Here is a 27,602-nt window from a genome sequence, read left to right as displayed (position 1 = left end):
ATTTTGTTAATGTGGTGTATTATATTTATTGATTTGCAGATGTTGAACCATCCTTGCGTTCCTGGAATAAATGCCACTTTATCATGGCGTATGATCCTCTTACTGTATTGTTGAATTCAGTTTGCTAATGTTTTGTTGAAGAATTTTGCATCTATGTTTATCAGGAATATTGGCTTATAATTTTCTTTTCTTGTAGTGTTCTTGTCTGGTTCTGGTATCAAGGTAATGATGGTTCATGAAATGAGTTTGGAAGAATTCCCTTATCTTCTGTTTTTTGGAAGAGTTTGAGAAGGGCTGGTATTAATTCTTCTTTAAATATTTGGTAGAATTCACTCATGAAGCCAAGTGGTCCTGGACTTTTCCTTGTTGGAGATTTTTCATGACCAATCAATCTCTTAACTAGGAATTGATCTGTTCAGATTTTCTATTTCTTTAAGACTCATTCTTGGTAGGTTGTATATTTATAGGAATTTGTCCATATCTGCTAGGTTATCAGATTTTTCGGCATATAATTGTTCATAGTAGTCTCTCATGCTCCTTTGTTTTTGTATCTCATCACTTGTAATGTCCCTCCTTCATTTATAATTTTATTTCACTCCTCTCTTTTTCTTGATTAGTCTAGCTAAAGATTTGTTTATTTTGCTTACATTTTCAAAAAACAGCTTTTTATTTTATTTATTTATTTTTAGTTTCTATTTCATTTGTTTCCATTCTGATCTTTATTGCCTTCCTTATAATAACTTTGGGCTTGGTATGTTCTTATTTTTCTAGTTCCTTATTAGGTTGTTTATTTGATATCATTCTTTTTTCTTGATGCATTTATAGTTATAAACTTCCCTCTGAGAACTTCTTTTGCTATATCCCATAAGTTTTGGTATGTTGTGTTTCCATTTTTATTTGTCTCAAGGTGTTTCTGATTTCTCTTTGGATTTCTTATTTGACCCATTGGTTGTTCAGTTGCATGTTGTTTAACCTCCACATATTTGTGAGTTTTCCAGTTTTCTTCTTGTAATTGATGTGTAGTTTCACACCACTGTGGTCAGAAAAGATGCTTGATATGATTTCAATCTCAAGTTTATTAAGACTTTCTCGTGGCTTAACATGTGCTCTATCCTGGAGAATGTTCTATGAGCAGTTGAGAAGAATGTGTATTCTGATGCTGTTTGATTGAATGTTCTGTAAATGTCTCTTAAGTCTATATGGTCTAAGGTGTCATTTAAGTCCAATGTTTCCTTATAGATTTTCTGTCTGGGTGATGTATCCATTGATGAAAACAGGGTATTGAAGTCCTCTACTATTATTGTATTGCTGTCTATTTCTCCCTTTAGGTCTGTTAATATTTGTTTTATAAATTTAAGAGCTCCCTGATATTTTTTTAAAATGCCTTTGGATTCCTTAACGTGAATCAAACAATCAGAATATACTTGGTTCACTGGAATGTATATAAACATGATATATTTCCTGCCCTTAACAATATCACGGGTCTAACCAAAAAGACAATGTGGAACCACAGGAAAATTGAAATTTTTGAAAGGCTCACGTAGAGTAGGATATCTGTTTTGGCAAAGTGTTTTTGAAGGATATTGCCATTCATTCCAGAACCAAGTTGAGACTTGTCTTCTCTGGCCTTCTTTACTAGGTGGTGTTCATTCCTTTTTTTTTTTTTTGGTTGCTAATACCTATTGTTTAGCTGCTGAGCTACAAAACCCATCATAGCGGTCATGCCAAAAGGTGAGTTTCTTTTGCCTGGCTTTCAGGAAGTTAGCAGAAAAGTAATGTAAGACATGCTGGAGCAAAACAGGAGCAAAAAGCACTGAAGCTTGCAGAGGCCACTTCCACTTAGTAAAGGCCCCATATGTAAGATTGCAACCCAGAAATAGAGCAGTGGTGCTCTCTCTACTTGGGCATCCTGAAATAATCCCAGAACTGGGTGTTATAGTGATTTCCTCCCATCTCTTCTGTTTTTAACTCAAATGGACAAGATGAAACTGTTTCCTGAGGCAGTATCAAAACAGCTTTCCTCATGTCACAGAAATTTCCAGAAGTTTGAGACTTAGAAGTGGAATCCGCAGTAGGGGCAGTGGTATCAGAGCCCACCACAGGAGTACAGAGGAGAGGCTGGCATCCCATCAGCCTCCACTTTCATCCTTGATCACGTACCACACACCTTGTTTAGTTGTAGAACAAGTGACTCTAAATCGGAGGGAAATTCCACACACTATTAGATTATGCAGTGATTCATTCAGTATCTGTTGAGAGCTGACAATATGGCCACCACTTTGCAGAGTGCAGTGATATGGTAGGGACTGAGACACCAGGTTTCCTATCCTCATGTCATTTGGTCCAGCAGTGTCTGGAGAAATACCTCATTTGTAAAGAGGCAGAAACTTGGTTTTGGTGAATTTGACTATCAGAAAGGGAGACAGTGCCCTTTGGATTTTACTGCCCTTCTATTTTCTATATCTGTGTTCTTGTATCAATTTGTCCTCCTAGGACTCCAACTTAGACCAGTTATTTAGTGCATGGGGCCAAGAACCCAGCAGTAGTCTACAAATTGACTCCAATACCCATTTTTTTGGTGGGTGAAGTAGTATAATCCACTGAATCCCTAGAGTTTTGATTCTGCTGTGGCATCTGTGAGTGCTCTATGAACTGCAAATTAGAAAAAAATAGAAAAAAAAATTGAAATCCCAATGAGGTTGTTCAAGTGTCTGGGTGGTCTGGGTTACATGTGTTCCAAATTCTGTTCTGAGCTATTTCACTGACTTATCGACATGGAGACACTGCGTCTTATGTCAACCTGGCCATTGTAAACCAAGGGTCCTTGTCAAACATGCGGTAAACATTCTACGGCAGAATCATGATAACTCCCTAAGAGGAATATGATATCTCCTTAGTTTCCATCACTAATTGAGAAGAAAGAATATGAGGTTTAAATGCTGGCTCTAGCATTTACTAGCTGTATGACCATGAGAACTTGGGCAAGTTAATATAACCTCTCTGAACTATTGCTTTAGTTCATTATCAGTAAAATGGGGCTAATAATATTTACCTTGTTGTGTTGTAGTGGTTAAATGATAAAGTCCCTGGTAGAGTGTCAGCATGTATTGTGGGCAGGTGGCGGCCGCTCCATGAATGGTAGCTGTGAATGAGTTAACGATTAGTGTTTTAGTGCAGTGAGGAGTCAGAGAAAGGGGACAAAGGGGAGACTTCATATTATTATGGGATGTGAAGGAATTCCTGATAAGGCATGATGAATGGGACACATTTCTGAAGGAAGCCATTGAATCTCTTTCTCACTAGATTCTTTAAAATAAGACACTATCCATCTGTTGAAAGAGTTCGCTGTAGGATGGATTACTTCCTGAGGTGCACTTTGGGTTCTGGGAAATGTCTGTTAGCAGAGGAATTGCTATTGAAATTCACCCATGAACCCAGACCCTGACCCTTTCTCATAAGCTCATCCCTAATAATGGTCCTACCTTCCAGGTTGGTGACAGACCAGCTCACTGGCCTTTGGCAGTTTTGTTTTCAAGTTTGATGGAAGCAGAGCTAGTACTGAAGCAGCAATTATAGTTCCTTTAAAAACAACCCAGATTGTCATGGAAACTGAAGGCAAAATGACAAAACTCCAAGGATGGGGGGTATCCTTTGTTAAGTGCTTATGAAGGTATGTGAAAGGAACAGAAAGTTCAGACCTGGCAAAATGACGGATCTATCTAAGAGGAGGAAATGAAAGGATAGGTAACAACACCCTTGGGGAGGCCCCAAACAGCACTGTTGAAATGGTTGGCTCTGTGGAAGCATTTGATTAGAGAGTTTCAGTTATATTACCTCCCAGATTCATGCTGGGGTAAAAAAAAAATCTTGTGTTACATTGACTACTATATGATTAAACTGAGAATCTCTGGGGAGATAATTAAAATGGTCAGCATACATGCTTCCTGGCTAGATTTTAAATCCCTTAAAAAAAATTACCTGTCATTTCATCAAGGATTAAATAAGAATGTAGAGTGTTTCCTAAGTTTCAGTGAATTCAAACATTTTAGATATTTTTCTATCTCTATATAAAGAAGACATATCCCAGGTATTCAATGCTAAGTGTAGACTCCATAGCATTATGAAACATAAAGTACTCTTATTCGTTAAAGTCTCCTTCAAAGCTTAAACATGTATCAGAGAACAAAATTAAACCTCTGTTTGAAAAGTATACCTTTGTTCAAAATGTTCCTTATAAAGCCTCTGGGCCTTTTAGAACTAATATCTGTAGAATTCTCCTACTGAAGCAGTTTGTAAGAGCTGTAGGTTTTTAAGGCTTGACAAGGAAAGTACTATTGTAAATAATTTCAAGCCACACCTAGTTATCAGTGCCTAGTTAGAAAACTGGTGGGAAAGTGACCATTTAATTCTTCTTTATGAGTAAAGTAAAAAAAGATATGTCAGGATGAGGGGTGATGTTTTGGTGCTATTATGATATTTCCAGGGACAAGCGATGGCCCAAGTTCTGTTTTGTGACTCACTCCTTTTCTGCAAAGGGTTCTTGACCTGAGAGTGAGACTCAAGGCACAAAAACTAAATGCGAAACAAAATACAGGACTTTTTATATCCGAGGATAACTAATACTAGAAAAAGGCCACTCAAACGGAATTCACTTAAAGTGAGGACCAAAATTTCATAGTAGACAATGTAAAACAGGTTTGACAGGTATGATTTTTGACAAATAAAATGCAAATTTAGAAAAATTAGTTTATTTTGTTTCATAATCAACAAAATGATCTTATAATGACAATTGTGCACTAAATCATTTGCTCAACCAAAAGTAAATGGAGTGTTGCTTTGAAGGATGTGATAGACTGTTACTTTAGTGGCCCTCAATGAACCAAGCTTCTTTTTATTTGTATCCCTGTGAGTCCCCTCACACATTGATTCTGGGCTTGGCCGTGTGACTAACTTTGACCAATGGAACATAAGCAAGAGTGATGCAAGTGAAAGACTGGTTAGTCCTTGCACAGTGGACCTTGTCTTCTTAGAATGCTTCTTTTTGGAACCCATCCACCATGCTGTGAGAAAGCATAAGCAACCATGTAGAGAAGGCTCCCTGGAGGAGAATCAAGGCCTCTAGCCAAGTCCAGCTGGGCTCCCAGCCTGTAGCAAGTACCAATTTCCAGCCATGTGTGTGAGTCCATTTTAGATCTTCTAGGCATCCAGCTCCAAGCCAACAACATGTGAAGCCTAATAACCTCCTGGTCAACCCACAGAGTTGTAAGAAGTCATAATAAATTGTGAGTAGCCATTAAATTTGGGGTGGTGTGTTATGTAGCAATAGATAGCTAAAACAGAAACTATTACCTCAAAGTGGGGTCCTGCCACCACATGTGGCATTGATTTTGAGTCTGTTGGAAGAATGGAGAAATTTGGAGAAATGACGAAGAGACTGTTAGTGGAGACTGAAGAGAAGTGAGGAACATCCTACTAGAAGCTGAAGGAAAGAGAACCCGAGTTATGTATTGGTAGAACAATTAGCAAAACTATTTGCCTGTGGAAATATACGAAATAAATAGAAAGGGTACCTTATGAACTTGGGATCTGGCTAAGGGGATTTCTGGACAGTATGTTGAAAGTGAAATCTGGCTCTTTTTAGATGCCTATGGTAAAGTCCAGGAAGAGCCAGTTGAGGCAAAGAAGGAACTGTTTAGATTTCAAGCAGAATTTAGAAGAACTAAAAAGGCACTAGAACTTGTGGGTTTGATAATAAAATTGCTTCCATACTGAGTCTCTCCCAGAAAAAAATTTCTCAAAGTAAAAAATGGCCTTGGTTTGAGGATGAAATACAGGGTGCTATTAGTAAAATATGACCTCCGGGTCAATGTCTTTGTTAAGGCGTCAGAAAGATTTAAGGACTATCTCAATGACCCTCTCAGCTAGACAAGAAGACTTCTAAGAATCTTAAAAGTACCATGTGAAGCAGAAGAGCTACCAGATCATCCAATAGCACTGTGAGAAATGTTACATTGTTATTGTTTTAAATCTTTAAATGTATGGGTGGTTTGTTAGGCAACAATAGATAAGCCAAACAGGGAGCTAATGATTTTTAGATGCACTTGTATAATGGTAGGATAAAACATCTTTGACTTCACATTTGACTTTTGATGTAATCAGAAAAAGGGCTATTTTTGCAAAAATATTCAGAAATTTTATTTAATTTTTCCACATGCTTTGTATCTTTTATGTCATCATCTTTGTTTATTTTCTCTTCTTCAATTGTTAACTGGTCAAATTATCCCCATTTATTATTATTATTTTTAAAAATAAATTTATTTATTTTTATTTTTGGCTGAGTTGGGTCTTCATTGCTGCGCACGGGCTTTCTCTAGTTGCGGTGAGCGGGGGCTACTCTTCGTTGTGGTGCACGGGCTTCTCACTGCGGTGGCTTCTCTTGTTGCGGAGCACGGGCTCTAGGCGCGCAGGCTTCAGTAGTTGCGGCATGCAGGCTCAGTAGTTGTGGCTCACGGGCTCTAGAGCGCAGGCTCAGTAGTTGTGGCGCACAGGCTTAGTTGCTCTGCAGCATGTGGGACCTTTCCGGACCAGAGATTGAACCCATGTTCCCTGCATTGGCAAGCGGATTCTCAACCACTGTGCCACCAGGGAAGCCCCCCCCATTTATTATTGGCTTGACATATATTTCAAGGACTTCTGCAATATTGCTTTCATCAACTTCATGAAATCCTGCATCTTTTGTAATATTTACAAGTTCTCTTCACTTCTTCTATATTTGAATTTATTATCTGCTATAATGTTGGTAGGATGGATACTAATGTCTTGAAAGAAAGGGTCTTTGGTTGGACATTAATTTTATAAGTAGTCAGTTTATTAATGAATAGGTTTGCTTTAAGATGACTTTGCTTCTCTTAAATAACCCAGACAATGGATTCTCATATAATGAGAGGCCCCCTGTACCACTCTATTTATAGCTGAACAGGCCCTAGTACCAGACAATGCTTGACTCTCTGGTAAAACCGAGTTGAAGCATGTGATTTCGGCTCACAGTCTAAGAGGATCGTCTACGTTTTACCCTGAATCTAAATCTTGGCACAAGCCACTCAGATATAACTTCGGGGAGGTAGAAAACTAGAGAGAAGTCTAGATCCCCTGGCCCATTTTAGCATGCCATTAGAGGTGGAAGAGGTGGAGAAAAGAAATGAATGCTCTGAGAAGACAGCTTCTGCAGAGTCTACAGGAGGGGGCTGATGAGAGAGGTCTGCCCACCTGTGTTGTCCTTAAAGGCACCATGAACCTGCTCACTGGCAGATGTGACCTGATGAATGTCCTGGGCTCTCACCAGTAAAGTTAGTAAATCCTCATCTCTTGTGAGAGGATGGAGGAAGGAGGGGTTAGGGAAATAGAAAAGCAGGAAAAGAGGGCTGGAGAATCCCATCCCTCTACAGTGTCCATCTTACTGGAGAGAATCAATCTACCCATTAGGTGATGGGAGGTTGGAAAGTCACAAAGCAGAGAAGGGAGGCAGGTGTTATACTCTGAGAGCAGATCACTCTCTATTTCTCTCCTAATTTTCCCCCATGGAAAGAAGATAAGAGAGCTGAGTAAAGGAAGCCACACTTCTGGGCAGAATTGCTTTAGCCACAGACTGATAGAAGCTGGTCACAGGAATGAGCTCTCATGCAAGTTGAAGTTCAGAACTTATTGCTGAAAAAAGCTGTAAGATTTTTTTAAAGCCAATTTCCCCCAAAGTGTGTTACTAGAAATAGGAGGGAGTTGACTCCAAGGAAGGATTGAAGTGGAGTGAGAAGCTCTTGAGTGAAGATCTGGAGAGTCGTGCAAGATTAAGCTGAGATTGAGAAGAAGAGAAAGATAGAAGGGAACCTATTGTACTTGGAATTGGTTTCTTTAAAAAAACGATTTCAGAAGAGTTATCTGCTTCTGTTGCTAAGTGTTAAGCTTAGTTACTCCCACAAAGAACTCATTTTTGTAAATAATGAGTAGAACATTTATAGCTATAATCCACCCCCAAAGCCCACATTTTTTAGTTCGAACACAAAAATTAAATACATGATAAGGGAACATTTAAATTGAATAAATAGTTTTAGTGTTGGATTATCTTTCAGCTGAAGTTGTACATTTATAGATACAGAATATATATATTCATTCATTCATTTAACTCAGTAGTGCCTGCTCACTGCTAGTCACTACGTGTAGTGCTCCCATTATTAACGCAGGTTTGGAAAACTTATTTTTAAAGGCTATAATGTATAAAGTGGGGTCACTGGCAGTAAGTCAATATATTTTTTTAAAATTTTATTTATTTATTTATTTATTTATTTATGGCTGTGTTGGGTCTTCGTTTCTGTGCGAGGGCTTTCTCTAGTTGCGGCAAGCGGGGGCCACTCTTCATTGCGGTGCGCGGGCCTCTCACTGTTGCAGCCTCTCTTGTTGCGGAGCACAGGCTCCAGATGCGCAGGCTCAGTAATTGTGGCTCACGGGCCTAGCTGTTCTACGGCATGTGGGATCTTCCCAGACCAGGGCTCGAACCCGTGTCCCCTGCATTAGCAGGCAGATTCTAAACCACTGCACCACCAGGGAAGCCCCCATAATATTTTTAAACGGAACAAAATCAGTAATGGAAAATTTGGAAAAAGCAGATATTCTTCTGCAAAGTGCTTTACCTTAGGGGTAGAAGTTGCTGAAATACTGATCACATTATGCCTTTGCAATAAGAGCACAGATAGAAAGGTTAATAAATGCAGAATGCAAGTGAAAAAATCACTTAGGGAAAAAAAAGACTCTAATTGTGATGCCTTTGGGGTTTTGCTATAAATGAACCCGTTGGACTTCTTCCTGCTGCCAAGAAAAGGGCTGCAATCTAGTTTTATGTATGTTCAGAGCCATATTTATTAACCCTTTTAATGCAGTGCTTTCAGTAAACATAAGAATACCTGAAATCCAAACTTACAGTAAACATAAGAATACCTGAAATCCAAACTTTCTATTCATTTCTCAATGGTCATCGCAATGTCCCACCAAGCCAAAAATCCTATGAGATCCTTCCTCTGGAATAAAAGCCTGTTTCTCCAGCAAGCTTTTCAACAGGATTTGAACTCTTCTATGCAGCTGGCAAAAACATTGAACCAGCAAATTGAAAACACCCAGTGGTTTATATGTTTGGGTCTAAATAAAATTTCCCATGCATGCTATTCTATCAGTTTTATACATTCCCGGAGCAGGAACTGATAAGCTGAGCTAACAGGCAAGTGCTGAGAGGTGAAAATTGGTCCAGGATGCACAGTTTGTGAATTTACAGTCTGTTGAGTGGGCCCAGCTGTGTGTCTTCTCTTCAGCAGGAGGGCTCTTCCCTTTTAAGAACTTTGTTCCACTCCACCCACCATGGTTTCTACCACCTCCCCACGAGACTTCACTTCCTATGGGAAAGAACCACTTGTTGATAACATCTCAGGGAAAGTCAGAGCGGCTTTAGGATAATCACACAGATACCCTCTCTCCACTCCTCCTCCTCAACTGTGGCTTATTTTCATTTCCTTCCAAGGACACTGATGTGAAAGGATATGATGTGAAGGAAATGATGTGACACTAATGTCAATGAAACCCACCTTGCTCTCAGTCTGAGGGTTGGTTATGCTCTGAAATAGAAAGGGGAACTTGACTTCTCAGAGGCTCATCTGAGACCTAGAGTGCTGAATTTTAACCTGGTCAGTTACTTGGACATTTAAATGAAGTTGTTTCAGAGGATGTTGAAGGAGGTTTTCAAGCCATTCTTTCCCAGGTAAAGGCTCTGTCTTCAAAGGCAAGCTTTTCTCTCCCCAACTTATCAATGGCACCAATTTGACTTTTGGTGGATGTACCCCCCAAGAGGGAGGGGGTCTCTGTTTTATTCACTGCTGTATCTCCAGGGCCTAGAATAGTGCCTGACACATGGTAGTTGAAAGGTAAATTTTGAAAGTTATTTGTTGAAACGTACATGTTGATTGATGATATTAGAGTGTCAAGGTGCTCAATCCATGCCTAACATTTCCATTTAGCATCTAAAAACTTACACAAAAGGATGTTGGGAATTTGGTTTGATGTACTTAAAATTACAACAGGAATTCTTACAGCCTCAGCTCAGTTACTTGAAAAATCAACTAGTCTCTCTGTTTCTGTTTTGCCAGCTGTGAAAAGGGGTCTGGCCAAGTCTTCATTGTGCCAGTAGAGTGAGGAAGTAAGCATGGTTCTTAAAACCTAACAGAGAGCCATGCATTCCTACGGGGTGCTTGTCAACCCCAAACTAAGCTCATTCTTTTTCTGAATGCGGACACATAAAATGGCATAGATTAAGATGTCTGTCAAGAGTTAAGCCTCCTTATTTTTATCTTCTCTTGATAGAATTGTCATGGATTCAGCACTGACAGGATCTTTTAGGCTAAATATTAGTCCCCAAATTGGATCAATTGGAACTATCAATATTATAGACAATACCTACATGTCCTAAACCTGCCTCCTGGAAATGTACTCTGCATGAATGTGGGGAAGAATAATGTATGTCGCATCTCAGCATCCCATAACATTCCTTTTATAGAACAAGATTCCCACAGAGTTTTAACACACAAAGTTGTCTCTTAAGAAGAAGGCCCTATTTGGGAGCCAGGGGACACCAGGCAGGGATTCCTGACCCCAGGCCCCATTCCCAGCACCCCCAGCTCCCTGTAGTTATGTGATCCCAGGCAAGGCTTTTAACCCCTTGGGACTCCAGCTTCTTTATCTATGAAATAACATTGGCTTCCTGCCTTCCAAGGGAACCAGAAGGAAGAATGAGTTAATATTTACATAGCACATTGAGAGCCTCCAAGAAAGACACCGTACAACTGGGAAATATGATATAATGGGAAGAACGTCCTTTATTTTTAACTTGTTGGTCTCTGGTCAGCCTTTCTGGGCCTATTCCATATGTACAACATTAAAATAACAGGCAAAAGTGAAAGAACGTTCTGAACCTAATTCAGGTAGGATAACTCTGAATTGTAGCTGCTGGAGTTTTTGTTTGTTCATTTGTTAACTTTAGGGAGTCCAGAGACTCAGCTAGTGGTTATTTCCCCAGTTTCTGAAGGTGTAATTGGAATAGACATAGTTGACAAGGGGCAGAATCCCCACATTTGGTCTCTGACCCATGGGTGATGGCCACTATGGTAGGAAGGGCTAAGTAGATGCCCCTAAGGTTTCCATTCATATCAAGAGAGTAAATCAGAAACAGTACTGCATCCCTGGGAGGAGTGCAAAAATTAATGTTGCCATCAAAGACTTGAAAGAAGTCTGGGTGATGATATGTAGTGTAGGCCCTGACAGTTTTTTGTTTGTTTGTTTGTTTGTTTTTTATAGTGCAAGTGCGTGATTTAAGCTTTGATTGCCAAGGCATCCTCTTCAAAGTCAGCTATCTTGAATAAACACAGTGCCAGCCGCAAGACTAGATAAAAAGCCAGGCTGTCCCTACTCCAGCCCACCAGCTCCTTTGTTAGAGATCTTGGTTGATTTCGATAACTGACCATCTGGGCTCCTGGTTTTCCTCTTCTTGTGCTTTAGGTTCCTGCTCTTACATTTTATTTATTTATTTTGAATATCTGAATTTTATTTTACTTACTTTTTATACAGCAGGTTCTTATTAGTCCTGCTCTTACATTTTAAACTCACCAATAAATAGTGAGCCTGCAAAATCCTAGGCAGCCCACCCTCAACCCCAATAAAAGCAGAACTCCAGGGACTTCCCTGGTGGTCCAGTGGGTAAGACTCTGTGCTCCCAATGCAGGGGGCCCAGGTTACAGCCCTGGTCAGGGAACTATATCCCACATGCTGCAACTAAAGATTCGCATGCCAAAACTTAAAAAAAAAAAAAAAAAATCCCACATGCCGCAACGAAGATCGAAGATCCTGTGTGCCACAACCAAGACCTGGTGCAGCTAGCTAAATAAATAGATAGATAAATAGATAGATAGATAACAGAACTCCAGGCCTGTGCTCTCTCTCTCTCTACCTGTGACTTTGCTGTATGACCCTATGTGTACCATGTAATTTCTAGGACTTGAAAGTAATAAAATTTTCTTTTTTTTCCAAGTTTCCTATTAGTTATTGCTGAGAGCATCTTACAATTATAATAAGAACCACAAGGGCCAGTCCAGCCACAATATTAGTTATATATAGGCTGAAAGCTGCACAAAACATGACACTTATCACATCTCCATTGAACTCACCAGTTTGACCTGTGCAAAATTCACACTGATCTTGAAGAATGAGTGATGCCTACTATACACTTAATGAAGTGGTGACTAAAACTCCACCTGCTGCCCCAGATGTAGTATCTTTCCTGGAGCAAATTGGCATGTTCTTGAGCACTTGCTTTGCAGCTACTGACCTGGTGTATGCCCTTTTCTCTATACCAAGTTGTAAAGACCACCAGAAACAGTTTGCTTTTACTTGTCAGGGCTAACAGTGCACTTTCACAGGCTTGCCTCCGGGCTATACCACTTCTACTTTCTGTCATATTATTCTGGACAGATCTTGATTATCTTCACATTCTACAAAACATCATACTCCAAGCTCACTTATGACATTATGATGATTAGATTTGATGTTCATAAAGTAGCAGATACTTTAGAGGCCTTAGTGATGTGTCTGTAAATTAGAAGGTGGGAGATAGGTCCCACAAAACATAATACATATTCATTGAAAAAAATCCCCTTATAAGAGGACTCAAACTCAACCTCAGTGTAGTTCAAACCCCTGTTGTTCAGGGGTCAACTGTATATATCACATTTGAATGTGCTACTTGGACCCACCTATAGAATCAACTATAAGCCTGGTTTACAGATTGTTCTGTCTTGTATGCTAGTATCACTCAGTGCCTGCCACTCAGGGTTGATGCTGAAGGACGCTGGTGAGGGAAAACATTACCATGGGTAGAACTCTGAGCAATATATTTAGTTGTACACAATGTCTAGACTGAGAGATGGCCAGTAGTAAGATGGATACCAACTCTTGGGCAGTTGATAGTGGTTTGATTGGATACGTGTTAGGCATCACCAGAAAAACAGATGAATATATATATTGTATGTATCACCAATACGAGATGTATGTATATATATTAGAATATATAATCTATATGTTAGGCTATATCTCCATTTATATATATTTAGGATACAGGCATATATCGTTTCATTATGCTTCACTTTACTGTGCTTTACAGATATTATGTCTTTTTGCAAATTGAAGGTTTGTGGCAACCCTGTGTTGAGCAAGTCTACTTGTGCAATTTTTCCAACAGTATTTGCTCCCTTTGTGTTTCTGAACTTACCTTACTAAGGCTGACCCTGCTAACACCAGTGCCGAGGGCTTACTATGTCAGCACCAGAGATCAATACTGATGCCCTGGTGGCAGGTTGACTACACTGGACCTCTTGCATCTTGGAGGGAGCAGAGACTTGTCCTCACTGGAGTAGATACATTCTAGGTGTGGATGCACCTTCCCTGCCCCACAGTGCTTCTGCCAGGAGCACTATCTGTGGACCAAAGAACACCTTATTCACCGTCATGGTACTTTCCGTAGCATTGCTTCTGATCAGTGACTTCCATAGCATCTCTTCTCTCACAGCAAAGCGAATGCAGCAATGGGCTCTTGGCCATGGAATTAACTGGTCTAGCCGTGTGCTACATCACCTGGAAGCAACTGAGCAGATTTCGAAAGCTTACTGATGCAATGTAATGGCTTATGAAGACTCAGTTCCTGTGTCAGATGGGAGTCAACATCCTGAAAGGATGGGGTGCTATCTTAAAGGATATTGTAAATGCTGTGAAGGATATATTGTACACGTTTGAAACAGAAAACATATATGGTGCTGTCTCCCCCATAGCCAGAACATACGGGTCTTGGAATCCAGGGGTGGAAGTGGCTTCTTTGCCACTGAACCCATAGATTCAGTCATAGAGTTTTTGCTTCCCATCCCGACTACCTTGAGCTCTGCTTGTTTGGAGTTCTTAGTCCCCAAAGAGGAGCTGCGCACCAGGGGACGCTCACACCCAGGGCTCCAGGTGAAGAACCCCAATCAGCGAGGCCCTCTGCCAGACTTCACAGAGAAGAAAAGCATGACTCGTGTGTCTGTGAAGAATCCAGGAGAAGGACAACCTCTCAAAGGCCCTCGTGTCTGGAAAATACATTCTGGGCAGTATTGGAAGAGTTTTGATTCTGTCAAGTTTACACAACAAGAGAGACATCAGCCATGCATACTGATTTTTATTTATTTGTTCATCTAAATGGAAAGAAAAGTCAAGGTTTTAAGGTCTGTAGAAATGGACAAACATTTTCCAGGCCTCTGAAGCACTTGAAGATACAATTAAAAAGAAAAACTTCCTTATTCTCTTGTCTGCCTAAGTTATAGCACTAACTTAAAATAAACTTAATAACTTATAGAGCAGGGCTGCAGGTTAAAACAAAATTAATGTTAGTCCAATTACACCCTCATTTAACCATCACTGGTGATTCTGCGAAGGTTATTATTGTTCAGATACTCTACTTACTTCTTGATAAAGGGCCCACTCATGCCTTTAAAACATTGCTTGTTTTGTCCATATTTTAATGCTGTAGTTAAGTGCATGGACTCTGGAATTTGATGCTGGGGTTTGAATCGTGGCTCAGTCACTTTCTAGCTCTGTGATCTTAGTAAGTCAATTAACCTCTCTGTTCTTAACGTCCCTTATCTCTGAAATGAGGATGATAGCAGTACCTGCTTTTTCTTAAATTAATTTTTTAAAATTGGAGTATAGTTGACTTACAGTGTTATGTTAGTTTCTGCTGTACAGCAAAGTGCATCAGTTATACATACATATATATCCACTCTTTTTTAGATTCTATTCCCATATAGGTCATTACAGAGTAGTGAATAGAGTTCCCTGTGCTATTCAGTAGGTTCTTATTAGTTATCTATTCTGTATAAGCAGTACCTACTTCAAAGTGTTGTTTGAGGCATTACAATATGCAAAGTCCTTACAATGGTGCTTGGCCCATAGTAAGCGATGAATAAATGTTAGCAGTTGTTAATATTATAATTTGGCAATGCTTGCTCTATGTCGGCTTGCCAGGAATATAAACCCTTTTATATCCTCTCTCTCTTTTTCTCTAGCAAACCTGCAGAACACCTGCTAAATAACTTATGGATTGAATTGTGTCCCCTGTTCCCGCCCCCTCCTCCCTGCCCTAAATTCATATCTTAAAGCCTTAACCACCAATGAGACTGTATTTGGAGATAGGACCTTTAGGGAAGTAATTAAGGTTAAATGAGTTCACAAGGGTGGTGATCTAATCTGATACGACTGGTGTCCTTACAAGAGGAGGACGAGACACCAGAGATTTCTCTCTCTCTACAGGTACACAGAAGGAAGGCCGTGTGAGGACGCAGAAGGGGGGCAGCCGTATACTAGCCTGGAAGAGCAACCACACCAGAAACCAATCCTGCTGACACCTTGATCTTGGACTTCCAGCCTCCAGAACTGTAAGAAATAAATGTCTGTCGTTTAAGCCCCTCAGGCTATATGGTATTTTGCTATGGCAGCCTGATCAGACTAAGACAGTGACTATGATATGTTCTAACTCACATTTTCAGTGAGAGACAAATGAGCAGTCCTGAAGTACAACATCTGATGCCATCCTCCAATACCATTTCCCCATCGTGGGAAAGTCTGGTACCTACCATGGGGGGGCGGGGTCGCCGTGAGGAGTCATATACCATCGGGACTACTGTCCACTTGCTTCCCTCAATATAACTACTTTTTCTGCAAAATTAATTGAGGCCTCAGGCTGACTACTAGCTATGCAGGGGTTAGTTATTATCTGTGAGGAGCTCTTACTCTTCTTTCTTTCTTCTTTTAGGCCCATCACAGATGATTTTGTAGGAATAAGAATTTGGTCCATTGAGTCACTGATGAGATTCTGGATCAGTGTGACCTCATGTCGGCTGGAGCCTTCCGTTCTCTCAGGAGCTGGGCAGCAGTGGCTGGAGTCCTGGTCATCGCACTTCTTGGGATGCCCAAGCCCTCCCTAAGATGTCTCCTGGTTCCCTGAGGCTGCCCTTTTCACAGCCTCTTCCTCCCCATTCCTTGTCCCACACTGGCTGGATCTGTGCCCCAGAGTTGCCTTTCAAAAACTTCAGTCACAAGAAGCACTCATGAATTTCATTGTCCTAACCGAAGATTCAGGGATCACAGTAAGGAGATTTGGGGATCATGGGAGGTGAGGCCCAGCCTTGGGATTTTCTCTCCTGCTTCTCTACACTCTTGTCTCTTTACCTTTCCTTCCAGAATTCCCTAAGAACTCTTCCCTTCAGTACAGAGAAGAATTCAGCTGGATTCTAAGATTTACACTTGCAGATACCCTGGTTAATATGCTTGCAGAAAAAAGAGCCTTCCATTTTAAGTGTGTTTTGCTTATAAATTTATTATAAATATATATTATATAATATGTATGACATATGCATGATATGTATATTATATGCATGATATTATGTATATGTATTGCCTATATAAAATATTACATATTTATGAATAATATCCTGTCTTTTCTCCTTACTACATTAGGAACAGTTAAGGCAATTTGGAGATAAAAGGAACTGCTGAGTTTAGGAATAAAGATTTAACTGTGGAGTTTGGCTCTCCTCACAGTCACTCATTGACTTGTGAAAAGCTGTTTGGAATTTACTTCTGAATTTATCTCAGGTGAAGGATATTCAGAATCTGAATGTAGGAATTATGTAAAACATGACATCATGTAACCGTAGGAAAATCAGAGCAGTCTGGCTTTGGCTTTTTAAATCTTTAAGGCTTTCCTAAGAGCATTATTAAAAAATAAGGGGGGGGGGGTGGGGAGAGAGAGAGAGAATGAATGAATCCAGAAAAGTTTGTTATCTCACATTGAATTTCCCAGTAGACCTCTGCGATGGTAAAGTTAGATTTCTATGTAGTTGACTCTAAATGAACTACAGAAAATGCAAAAACGTATACAGCGTAATCATGGCAATTGACAGCGATCATTCTAAGGATGCCACATCTGGAACAGGCTTTGCGCCTGGAAAGCTTCGACCAGTCGGTCCGCGGGGCGCTGCAAGAGGGCTGGGCCGCCGCTCCCAGCACTGGCTCTTCCGCGGAGCCCGGCGCTCCCCAAACACCGCGCCTGGCCAGGGGCTACGGGTCCAGCACCCCGCGTCTCCCGAGCTTCGCGCGCCCTTGGCCCGCGTCCCGCCTCCGCGCGTCCCGCCTCCGCCCACGCCCCAGCCGCGGGGGGCAGGAGGAGGCGGCGGTCGGCCCTCCCCGCGCCCTTTTTAAAGCGTCACGGGCTAGGGCCAACCGGCTGATCCTGGCGGCGCAGGGAGCGGCGCGCCGAGCGCCCAGGGCTGCGCTTACCCGGCCGGCGGGGCGGCGCCGTGGGCCGGGCGCTCCGGGCTCCCCGACGCCACCGGCGCCCCAGCTCCGCCCCGGGCCTCCTCGCCATGCGCCCCGGCTAGTGCGCCTCGGGCGCAGCGCCCACCCGGCAGGTCCCGCCGCTCGCCCCGCCGCCGGCATGCTGCGCCCGCTGCTGCTCGCCGCGCTCTGCCTGGCCGGCCGGCTGGGGACCTCCCGCAGCTGCCAGCTGCCCTCGGAGTGGAGACCCCTGAGCGAGGGCTGCCGCGCCGAGCTGGCCGAGATCATCGTGTACGCCAAGGTGCTGGCGCTGCACCAAGAGGTGCACGGCCTGTACAACTACCTGCCTTGGCAGTATGAGGCCGGCGAGGCGGGGCTCTTCTACTCGGCCGAGATCGAGATGCTGTGCGACCAGGCGTGGGGCAGCATGCTCGAGGTGCCCGCGGGCTCCAGGCTCAACCTCACCGGCCTGGGCTACTTCTCCTGTCACTCCCACACCGTGGTCCAGGATTACTCCTATTTCTTCTTCCTCAGGTGAGCCCGCCACCTCCCTCCCACACCACCCCCTCGGCCATTTGCGTGTGACCAACCGAGGTCACCTTTATTCGGAGCCGGATCAGGACCTCCCACGGGATCCTGGCCGTGCGTGCGATGTTAGATGATGCCTTGGGCTCCTTCCCTTACTCGACTCTTTCCTGCTCCTCCCGACGTGTCTATCTACAACATCCTGGGTATCTCTGGCTAAGACTTGGCAAAAGAGGGGTGATTCCTGCGCTTAAAGGACAGAAGAGTGTTTCAGGCAAAAGCTCTAGGTGGTTTCAAGCAACAAGTAGCCAGCCTATTCCAGAGAGCAAAGGTTTATGCGGGGGACTCCGGGGGGTGGGCGGGGAGACCCTGGTCACAGTGCTTTGAGGAATATAAAGGTAAATCACGCAGGAGCCCTCTCTGAGTTCCATGAAAGTTGGTTTGTGGTCCAGATGAAATGCTTGTGGATAAGAATTCAGGTGATGGCTTCGACTCAAGTTTGAAATAAAGAACAGGTGGAACCCTAATTTAGGTGGAACTGTAATATAGGTGGGACCCTATGTTTTAAACTGGATTCGGTGGGAGTAGTTTGGGCTGGGCGGTGGTCAAAACAAAACCCCTTTGAAATCAGACTGTTGCTGGAATTCTGGCTCTGCTCTCCCTATGATTTTGAGCAAGTTACTGACCTTGTCGAGAACCTCAATAGCCTCACCTTCATAATGTGAGAAACAAGGCTGGTTGAGACTAAAACAGAGTAACTCATGCAAAACAGCTGGTTCAGGTTAGATGGGGAACGAACAGTTACTCTATTCTGCGCACCTGCTTAAATGCCAAGATGGGAATGGTGTGGAATGCAACCCAGCTGTTGTCCTCTTGTTTTACTCATGTTAGCTCGTATCAGCTGCCAGCAGACCTCAATGCCAGGCTCTTCGAAATAGCAAAGGTTTATGGAGGAGGGACCTGGGGGGCGGTAAGGGCTTTGGGGCGGGGGGGGGCGAGGTGTCACAGGGCTTTGAAGAATACAGAGGTGAATTAGGTAGGACGCCCTGTCTGATTGGAGACTCCTGGAATCTCGTGCAGTTCCATGAAAGTTGGTCTTGTGGTCACGATGAAATGCGTGTAGATAAGAATTCAGGCGATGGGTTCAACTGAAGTTTGAAGTAAAAAACAGCAGGTGGAACCCTAAATGCATTGGTTGTCTCCAGTTGAAGGAGAAGACTGATACGTTAGATTCCATTTTGAGGTTCTGTATCTATCAAGATAGCGAGTGAATCCACGGCTGTGATGGGCAATAGATCCAGTCTTCCCAGCCCCTGGAGTAGCAGTGAGGATATACGGAATGACCATGACCTTGGCCTGCAGACTCACTTTTAGCTCTCGAGATTTCATGTCACTGAGAAAGAAAACAGTAAGTTCCACAGAGGGCCGTCGGTAAGCTCATGTCAACACATGTTTTCCATATTGAAGCCAGAATATCTAAGTTTAGAATACATGGCGTGCTTTGTGTTGGCTTGGGTGGTTTAGCTAGATTAAGCTGAATTTTTTTAATTGCTTGAGAAGTACAGTTTCTAAATGAAGTCAGCAAGGAGTGAGACGGTATCTCCTTGATACGGAGAAACTTCACATAGATTTTTTTCATGCCTTTATTTAGGGAAAACACTGGGAACCCAGCTATAAAACTATTCAACAATAAAACTTTATTTTCCCAAGAAAAAAGAGCTAGAGTACTTGAGAAGACATTATTTTCTTTTCCGATTTTATAATGAAATACGGTTTTGTCTACTGGCTCTGCGGTGGTCAGCCAACTCTTTCATCTTTTGCTCTGACATGTTTATAAAACGTTAGGGCAGAAATACAGAGTCAAATGGTAGTCTGACAGATTTCTATTTCTCAGGGCTGTGTTGCCCTGATGTGTGTTAACAACCGCATACAAATCATTCCTCTTCTGTTATTCTGGGACCCACTGAGAAGAGAACAGATTCTGGTCAGTGTCACAGGAGAAAGTGGCAGTGGAGACTCCCTGGTGACCCCTAAATGCCCCCTTTGGGCTGGAGGGTAACTCCCATCTCTCCTTTTCCTTTTCTTGACTTTATCTTGCCAACAGGTACTTTACGTGAGGCTCTGTAAAAATGTTAACTAACTTTCATACTGTCCTCACTCTGTGCCAGATGCTTTACTTACTTTTTAAAATGCAGTCCTTACACCACCATTAAATAATAAGGTGCTGTTGTCACCCTCTTTTTATAGATTGTAAATTGAAGCTTAGAGAATTTAAGAAATTCACTTTGTGTCAGACAGGAGATAAGTAGCAATGGTAGGACTTGAATCCCAGCTTATTACAACTGGCTTTCCTTTCACCAAGAAACACTGAGAAGGAAGACCACTTGGGAGACACAAATAGACAAACAGACACATGCGCACACTCCCCCATTCCCCAACTCACATTTTTTGAAAACCTTAAGAATAGACTCATGTGATGTGAGGCAGAGAAACAAAGTCACTCCTCTAATGAGAGCCATGTAAGACATTGTCGTATAATTGGCAGCTGCATCTGAATCAGTGAAGTTAGAATGCACACGCACACCATGCACAAAAATAAACTCAAAATGGCTTAGAGATTTTGCGCCTTTATGAGACTTTCTCTCATAAACATAAGACACGACACCATAAAACTCCTAGAAGAGAGCATAGGCAAAACATTCTCTGACATAAACCGTGCCAATGTTTTCTTAGGTCAGTTTCCCAAGGCAATAGAAATAAAAACAAATATAAACAAACAGGACCTAATCAAAATCAAGCTTTTGCACAGCAAAGGAAACCATTTAAAAAAAAGAAAAGACAACCTACGGAATGGGAGAAAATATTTGCAAATGATGTGACAGACAAGGGCTTAATCTCCAAAATATAAAAACAGCTCATACAACTCAACAAAAAACAACCCAATCAAAAAAATGAGCAGAAGACCTTAACAGACATTTCTCCAAAGAAGACATGCAGATGGCCAGTAGGCACATGAAAAGATGCTGAGCGTCACTAATTATTAGAGAAAAGCAAATCAAAACTACAATGAGGAACCACCTCATGCCGGTCAGAATGGCCATCATTAAAATGTCTACAAATAACAAATGCTGGAGAAGGTGTGGAGAAAAGGGAACCCTCCTACACTGTTGGTGGGAATGTAAGTTGGTGCAGCCACTATGAAAAACAGTATGAAGGTTCCTCAGAAAACTAAAAATAGAACTACCATATGATCCAGCAATCCCACTCCTGGGCATATACATGGACAAGACTATAATTCAAAAAGATACATGCACCCCTATGTTCATAGCAGCGCTATTCACAATAGCCAAGACATAGAAACAACCTAAATGTCCATCGACAGATGAATGAGTAAATAAGATGTGGTATATATACAATGGAATACTACTCAGCCATAAAAAAGAACGAAATAATGCTATTTGCAGCAACATGGGTGTAACTAGAGATTATCATACTAATTGAAGTAAGTCAGAAAGAGAAAGACAAATACCATATGATATCACTTACATGTGGAATCTAAAATATGGCACAAGTGAATCTGTCCACAAACCAGAAACAGACTCACAGATATAGAGAACAGACTTCTTGTTGCCCAGGAGGACGGGGGGAAGGGAGAGGGATGGACTGAGTGTTTGGGGTTAGTAGATGCAAACTATTACACTTAGAATGGATAAACAACATGGTCCTACTGTACAGCACAGGGAACTATATCCAATCTCCTGGGATAAACCATAATGGAAAATAATATTTTAAAAAGTACATATACATGTATAACTGAGTCACTTTGCTATACAGCAGAAATTAGCACAACATTGTAAATCAATAATTTAAAAAAAGGCATTGTCATAAAATTGGCAACACTGTCACAGTCTTCTATTGACTCTTGATTCAGGATGGTACACCCCATAGGTATCCAGTCTACAGCTCTGCTTTTTTCCTTTTTTCCATTAGGATGGATGAAAATTATAACCTCTTGCCTCATGGAGTCAATTTCCAAGATGCCATCTTTCCAGACACTCAAGAGAACAGAAGGATGTTTTCCAGCCTTTTCCAGTTTTCAAACTGTTCCCAAGGGCAGCAACTGGCAACTTTCTCCAGTGACTGGGAAGTCCAAGAAGACACTAGGGTAAGAATTGGCTGTACCCTGATCTACAGCAAAATAATAGAATAGCTACATCTTGTGTGCATTTTGTGACCAAGGGAGTCAAGAGTCCTCTTCCAAAAACCCAGACCAAAGAGTATTTTCCTCCCTTCCCTGCCAGCAGTTAACAAACACTGCTCATAAACTTTGGATTTCTGAGGCTTTACTGTTTGGCGTGGGGTTCCTCACAAAGTGAGGTTCCTCACAAAGAGGGAACAAGATGGGATGAAGGTTGGCACACTGTGCCTCAGTTTCCTCTTCTGTAAAATGGAAACAATAGTAGCAGCTACCCCGTAGGGCTGATGGGACATGATTTAACTAGGCAGGAAATGGAAATGTGTAAAGCCCTTAGCGTAGTACTTAGCACAGTAAGTGCTCAATACATGTGAGCTATTATGACTACTACCACTATTATTATCATTATTATTGATAGCATAGGGCTCTAAGGAATTTTCTAAGAGGAAAGAAAAAGCCCTTAAGGAAATGGAATTAAATAATTATCATAGCTAACGCTTTCATGATTCTTATCTATAGTTGCTAAGACATAGAGGTACAGTGTGACCAAGGTAATTGTGGAATGTAAGGGTCGGGTAGTTTTGGTCATGAAAATATAAAAGGGATCTTTCAATCTGAGGCAGTTGCCAGAGTTTTGGGGGCATTTTGAGGATTGTCACTTTCCCAGAGCAGTGGCATTGCCACAATAGACCTGGGGTGATTGTGGGACCAGGTCAGGGGAAGTGGTGGCCCATGGCTCCCAGTCTCCCATCTGAGATGTTTTTAGGACCATGTGACAGACCACTGGAGAGAGTTCTGATGTGGGGATGTGTGTGTCCCCTGAAACAAGGACTTTTTTTATGGGTCAATTTGCACATGTTAGGTGGCTTCCTTCTTTTCTCCTATCTGGGGTGGCATTGGGGGATGTGACTTTCTCTTGTCTGGTGGATTGGCCCAGGGGAGCGGCCTTGTTTGCCCAAACCTCCTTACCTTTTGCCCAGGGCTCCCTGGCACCTGGAGGCTTTCTTCATGTTCTTTGCACAGAAACTGTTCTCATTGGTGGGCAGGTGCGTCCAACTAAGGAAAAATGTTGATTCTTACTTCCTTAACATGACCAAGGATTCCTTCCTTAGGCCTACTCTACTGACAGAGATCTAGACTCCTCTGACCCTTCCTCCATGGTTTGCCAGAATTTTCTGAGTGCTTGTCTTATATTTTGCTCCCAACATGGTTCCAAGCACCTGTTTGTTAGTTTGTTTTTCTGCTCTTCATCTGTGCTGGCACCCACCCTGCGTTGAACTGGACCTACCAAGTATCAGCCTGAGTATCCCCAGCCTGGGTCAGTCCTTAGCATGTTCTGAATGAAATCCTTTTAGTCTTGGTCCTTTGGGTCTCCATCCTGTGGGAGTTTTGCTTAAACTACTAAATCCTTGGTAACAATAGATTTATATCAAGAGATCAGATGTTGTTCCACAAATACCTTATAGCTTAGCCCCCAAACTCTTTAGCTATATAACTGATTAACCCTGTGGTCACATAATGAAGCTCTTAACATTTCCCTGGAATTAGATTTTTCCATCATTAGAAAAAAGTAGAACAATAGGACCATGGAGAATTGTTTCAGTGTGAAGGCAGTCCTATTTCTGGTGGTCAGATGTTGATCTTGGGAAGAATTCCTTTTCCCTTTCATCACCCTGGTCTCTTAGACAACAAAGGGTGGGCATGTGCATTTGCTCTAAGAGTCAGAAGCTTCTGGGGAGGAAAATTAATTGTTCCAGATTGCTGAGCTGCTGTGTAGCTGAAGGCATTGATGGACCTTGTACTTTTCAACACCTTGGCTCTTTCCATTTTTATCCCTGGTCCATTTTGAAATGTACCACATTAGAGCTAAATTAAATTAGCTAGTTCCTTTGAGAATTTAGGTTTAAACTAAAACTAAGTTGGCTTTCTGGTAAATGTTAGCATTTACATTTTTACAACACTCCTTGAGAAATTTTTATGGCCTCTGGAGTGATTAAAGTAGCTGTGAATTGAAGATCTCAGAGTTAGATGAAGAGTTATTGACAATTACTTGCTCCTTTCTTCCAAAAAAGGCTAAAAATTCTCTGCCTTTTCTGTCTGAAGGTGAGCATGCTATTTTCCCTCCTACACAGGATAAACACATCATATTACAGCAGAAGCTATGTTTTTCCTAAGGTGGTGGGTTCTCCGTCTTAGGAGGGATCAGAGGAGCTGTGCAGGTCACCCTTTTACTGCAGTTAGACTCTTGCTAATCGGAACACACGAATCCTTCATTTGTCCTGAGACCTTTATGAATGGCCTTGGATGTGGCACGTTAACATGGCTTTCTTGAATTACGTGCCATATCTTAGATGATGATAAATCCTGGAGGAACACTGAGTTCTTGTTCTTTCCACTGTTGCTGCTCCTCGTCTCTAAGCCCCCAGTCAGCTTGAACTAGGCTTGATCTAGGCTCTGGTTGTGAAGGGCACATCTCATTCTTTTCTCTCATAGTTCTCACTCTCTCGGAGCATCACATGAATCTGGGACTCTAGGGTCCATCCGGAGGTTAAGAAATGGAACCAGAGGAAAATCTTATGTAGGGAAACTTTTTGTGATGCACACCCAGGGTGACCCGCAACTCGTCCTCAGCAGCCAAATCCTCCCATTCTCTAGTTCCATCCTCAAACGTCCCACCCACGCCTCAGACAGTAGAAACACAATCTTGCTTTCAAAAGTTGCCAGGAAATCAGCAGCGTTCCTATGTGTTTAGTGTCTCTCTGGTGCAGTATCATGGTGTTAACTGCACCGGTGGATGTCTTTGGCAAGTTAGAGCATCCATCCCATTTTCTGGCAGGGTTCTCTCCACGCCAGCCAAGAAGATTTTCCTTCTTTTCTTCCCTGCTGGGTGAGTGTAACAATCAAAACAGAAGTTGTCTGTTTTCCCCTCTCAGCAAGTCCTGTCCCCTAGGACCGATACCCAGACTGATCCACACTTACATCAATCTGTTCTAGAACGTCATGGGATTGAAGTAAAATCTGTGAAAGACCTGCTGCCATCTTTCTTTTTTCCCATTTTGGAGTCAGGAAGGATGGTGGGGGAGTTGTCATCCTCCAAGCTGCATCAGAAGGAACGTCGACTTTTCATCAGGAGATTGAGATTGGCTCAGCCATTTCCAGAGGCGTGACCTCACGCAGGACCCTTAATTTCTCACAACCTCAGCTTTCTCATCTATAAAATGGGGCTAAAAACATATAAACTGTCTCAGGTTGTTATAAGGACCTAATTAGAGCACATGTTTGAAAGCACTTTGTCAAGTATAAAGAGTGATGACTGTAAATTGGTAATTAGAAAGTAGGGCTTTAAAATTTAAAGGATATGTAGCTTTTAAAAAGCTTCCTGCTTCTTCCCAGGTCAGTGGCAGAGTGGTGGCAGCAGTGGTGACAGAGATATGTGTTGGGGATGGGAACAGTGATGGGGAAGCTGTCATGTGTGCCGTAATTCATTCAATAGAGTTTATTGGGTTCCAGCCAGGGAGCACTTAAAAAAATTCGTTTACTGAATTATAAACCATGTTCATGTGGATTCCCAAATCTAAAAGTACAAAATGGTAGTCAGTAGAGTTTTTTCCTCCCACCTCTGACACCCATCCACCCAGTTCCCACCTACCCTCCAAACAAGTAACCACTGTTAACAGTTTCTTGTAAACGTTCGATGAGTATTCTCATCCAACAAACAATTCAAACATGATTTATTGTCTTTGACACCAGTGGCACTGCACTATGCACACTTTACTGTGCCCTGCTTTATTCATAAGTAGATCTTAAAAATCTTTCCATATCAATGCACGTAAGTTGCTTTAAATTGCTGCGTAGTATTCCATTGTATGAATGCCTCACTGTATATATTTAATCAAGTCCCCTGTCGATAGGTAGTTACGCTGTTTCCAATTCATTGGTATTACATAGAGCGCGGACATGTATAACATTATACATACCTCATTTTGTGGGATTGTTGAGTCCAATCTTTTTTTTTTTTAAGATCTATTATTTACTTATTTATTTATTTATTTATAAACTTTATTTATTTATTTATGGTATTTATTTTATTTTATATTTTTTTGGCTGCATCAGGTCTTAGCTGCGGCATGTGGGATCTTCGTTGAGGCATGCGGGATCTTTTGTTGTGGCGCGCGGGCTCTTCATTGTGGTGCGCAGGCTCCAGGGCGTGTGGGCTCTGTAGTTGTGGTGCGAAGGTTCCAGGGTGCGTGGGCTCTCTAGTTTGCAGCACATGGGCTCTAGTTGAGGTGCACAAGCTCAGTAGTTATGGCACTCGGGCTTAGTTGCCCTGTGGCATGTGGGATCTTAGTTCCCTGACCAGGGATCGAACCCACGTCCCCTCCATTGTAAGGCAGACTCTTTACCACTGGACCACCAGGGAAGTCCCAAGTCCAATCTTTAGCAAATATTTATTGAGTGCCTACCGTGAGGCAGCTGCTGTGTTAGATACTAGAGTTTCAGTGTTGAGCAAAATACAAAGTCCCTGATCTCATGAAATTTATAGTCTTAGTGTTGGTGGTGGCCACAATCAAAAGACCACGTTAATGACTTTATAATTTAAAATGGAAATAGATGCTCCAAGGAAAAGAAAGGAAATAATCAGGGTGTCTGATCTAGACTTAGGGGTAAAGAAAGCCTTTTCTGCTGAATTGATACTGGGACTAAAATCTGATGGATGAGGAGGTATGTTAGTTAATGTTGAGGTAACTGGGAAATGAGAGCAATCCAGAGAGGGAGAAGAATCTGTGCAAAGGCTCTGTGGTAGCAGGGTCCATGGTGCCTTTGAGGAAACCAAAGAAAGCTCCTGTGGCTGGAGGAAAGGGAGTGAGTGAGAAGAATGAGGCCAGAGCGGTAGGTGGGGTCACACCATGCAGGGATTGATAGATCCTCGTGAGGATTGGGCTTCGTTCTACAGTAATGGGAAACCCTTGATGTTTTGAAAGCAAGGGGTGATGGGAGCAAATTCACACACACACACACAATTCACCCAAAGTGGCAGGAGTAGGGAACTGGATTGGAGGGGATCCAGATGATATGGTAAGAACAGGTAGTGGTTGTTAGAAAGCTACCAGATAGATGTTGGACCAGGGTGGAGGCAATGGGGGTGGAGCGATGTAGGCAAACTTGAGAGAGATTTAGGAAATAAAATCAGTAGATGTTCCTGACGGTTTGGATTTGGGTGGTACAAGAGGTGGGAGGGTCAAAGATAACTCCTGTGTTCCTGGCTGACTGCATGCCAGGACTAACACTTGATAAATGGGGATAGGACAGGTTTGGTAGGGAATTCATGAGTCTAGGGTTGGACATGTTGAGTTGAGGTGCCCTTGAGCCGTCCATGTGAGATCTTGAATGGGTGGTTGGGTCTGTAACTTTGGAGCTTTGAGAAGAGCTCTGAGTAGAA

General features: G+C 42.2%; 1 protein-coding gene across 1 annotated transcript in view; it reads left to right on the top strand.

Annotated features, from left to right (window-relative positions):
- The first annotated feature begins 17,602 nt into the window (after positions 1–17,602).
- CCDC3 (coiled-coil domain containing 3) overlaps positions 17,603–27,602 on the top strand; it is a 102,966-nt gene continuing 92,966 nt past the window's right edge. Inside the window, exons 1-2 of the mRNA XM_068538456.1 lie at positions 17,603–17,976; positions 21,958–22,132. Of these exons, the coding sequence (XP_068394557.1) occupies positions 17,603–17,976; positions 21,958–22,132 (549 nt within the window). The remainder of the gene's footprint in view (positions 17,977–21,957; positions 22,133–27,602) is intronic.

This window comes from Eschrichtius robustus, chromosome 1 (assembly GCF_028021215.1).
Source record: "Eschrichtius robustus isolate mEscRob2 chromosome 1, mEscRob2.pri, whole genome shotgun sequence".
Lineage (NCBI taxonomy): Eukaryota > Metazoa > Chordata > Mammalia > Artiodactyla > Eschrichtiidae > Eschrichtius > Eschrichtius robustus.
Note: the sequence above shows the minus strand (reverse complement) of the source record. Positions and strands in the feature narration are given on the sequence as shown.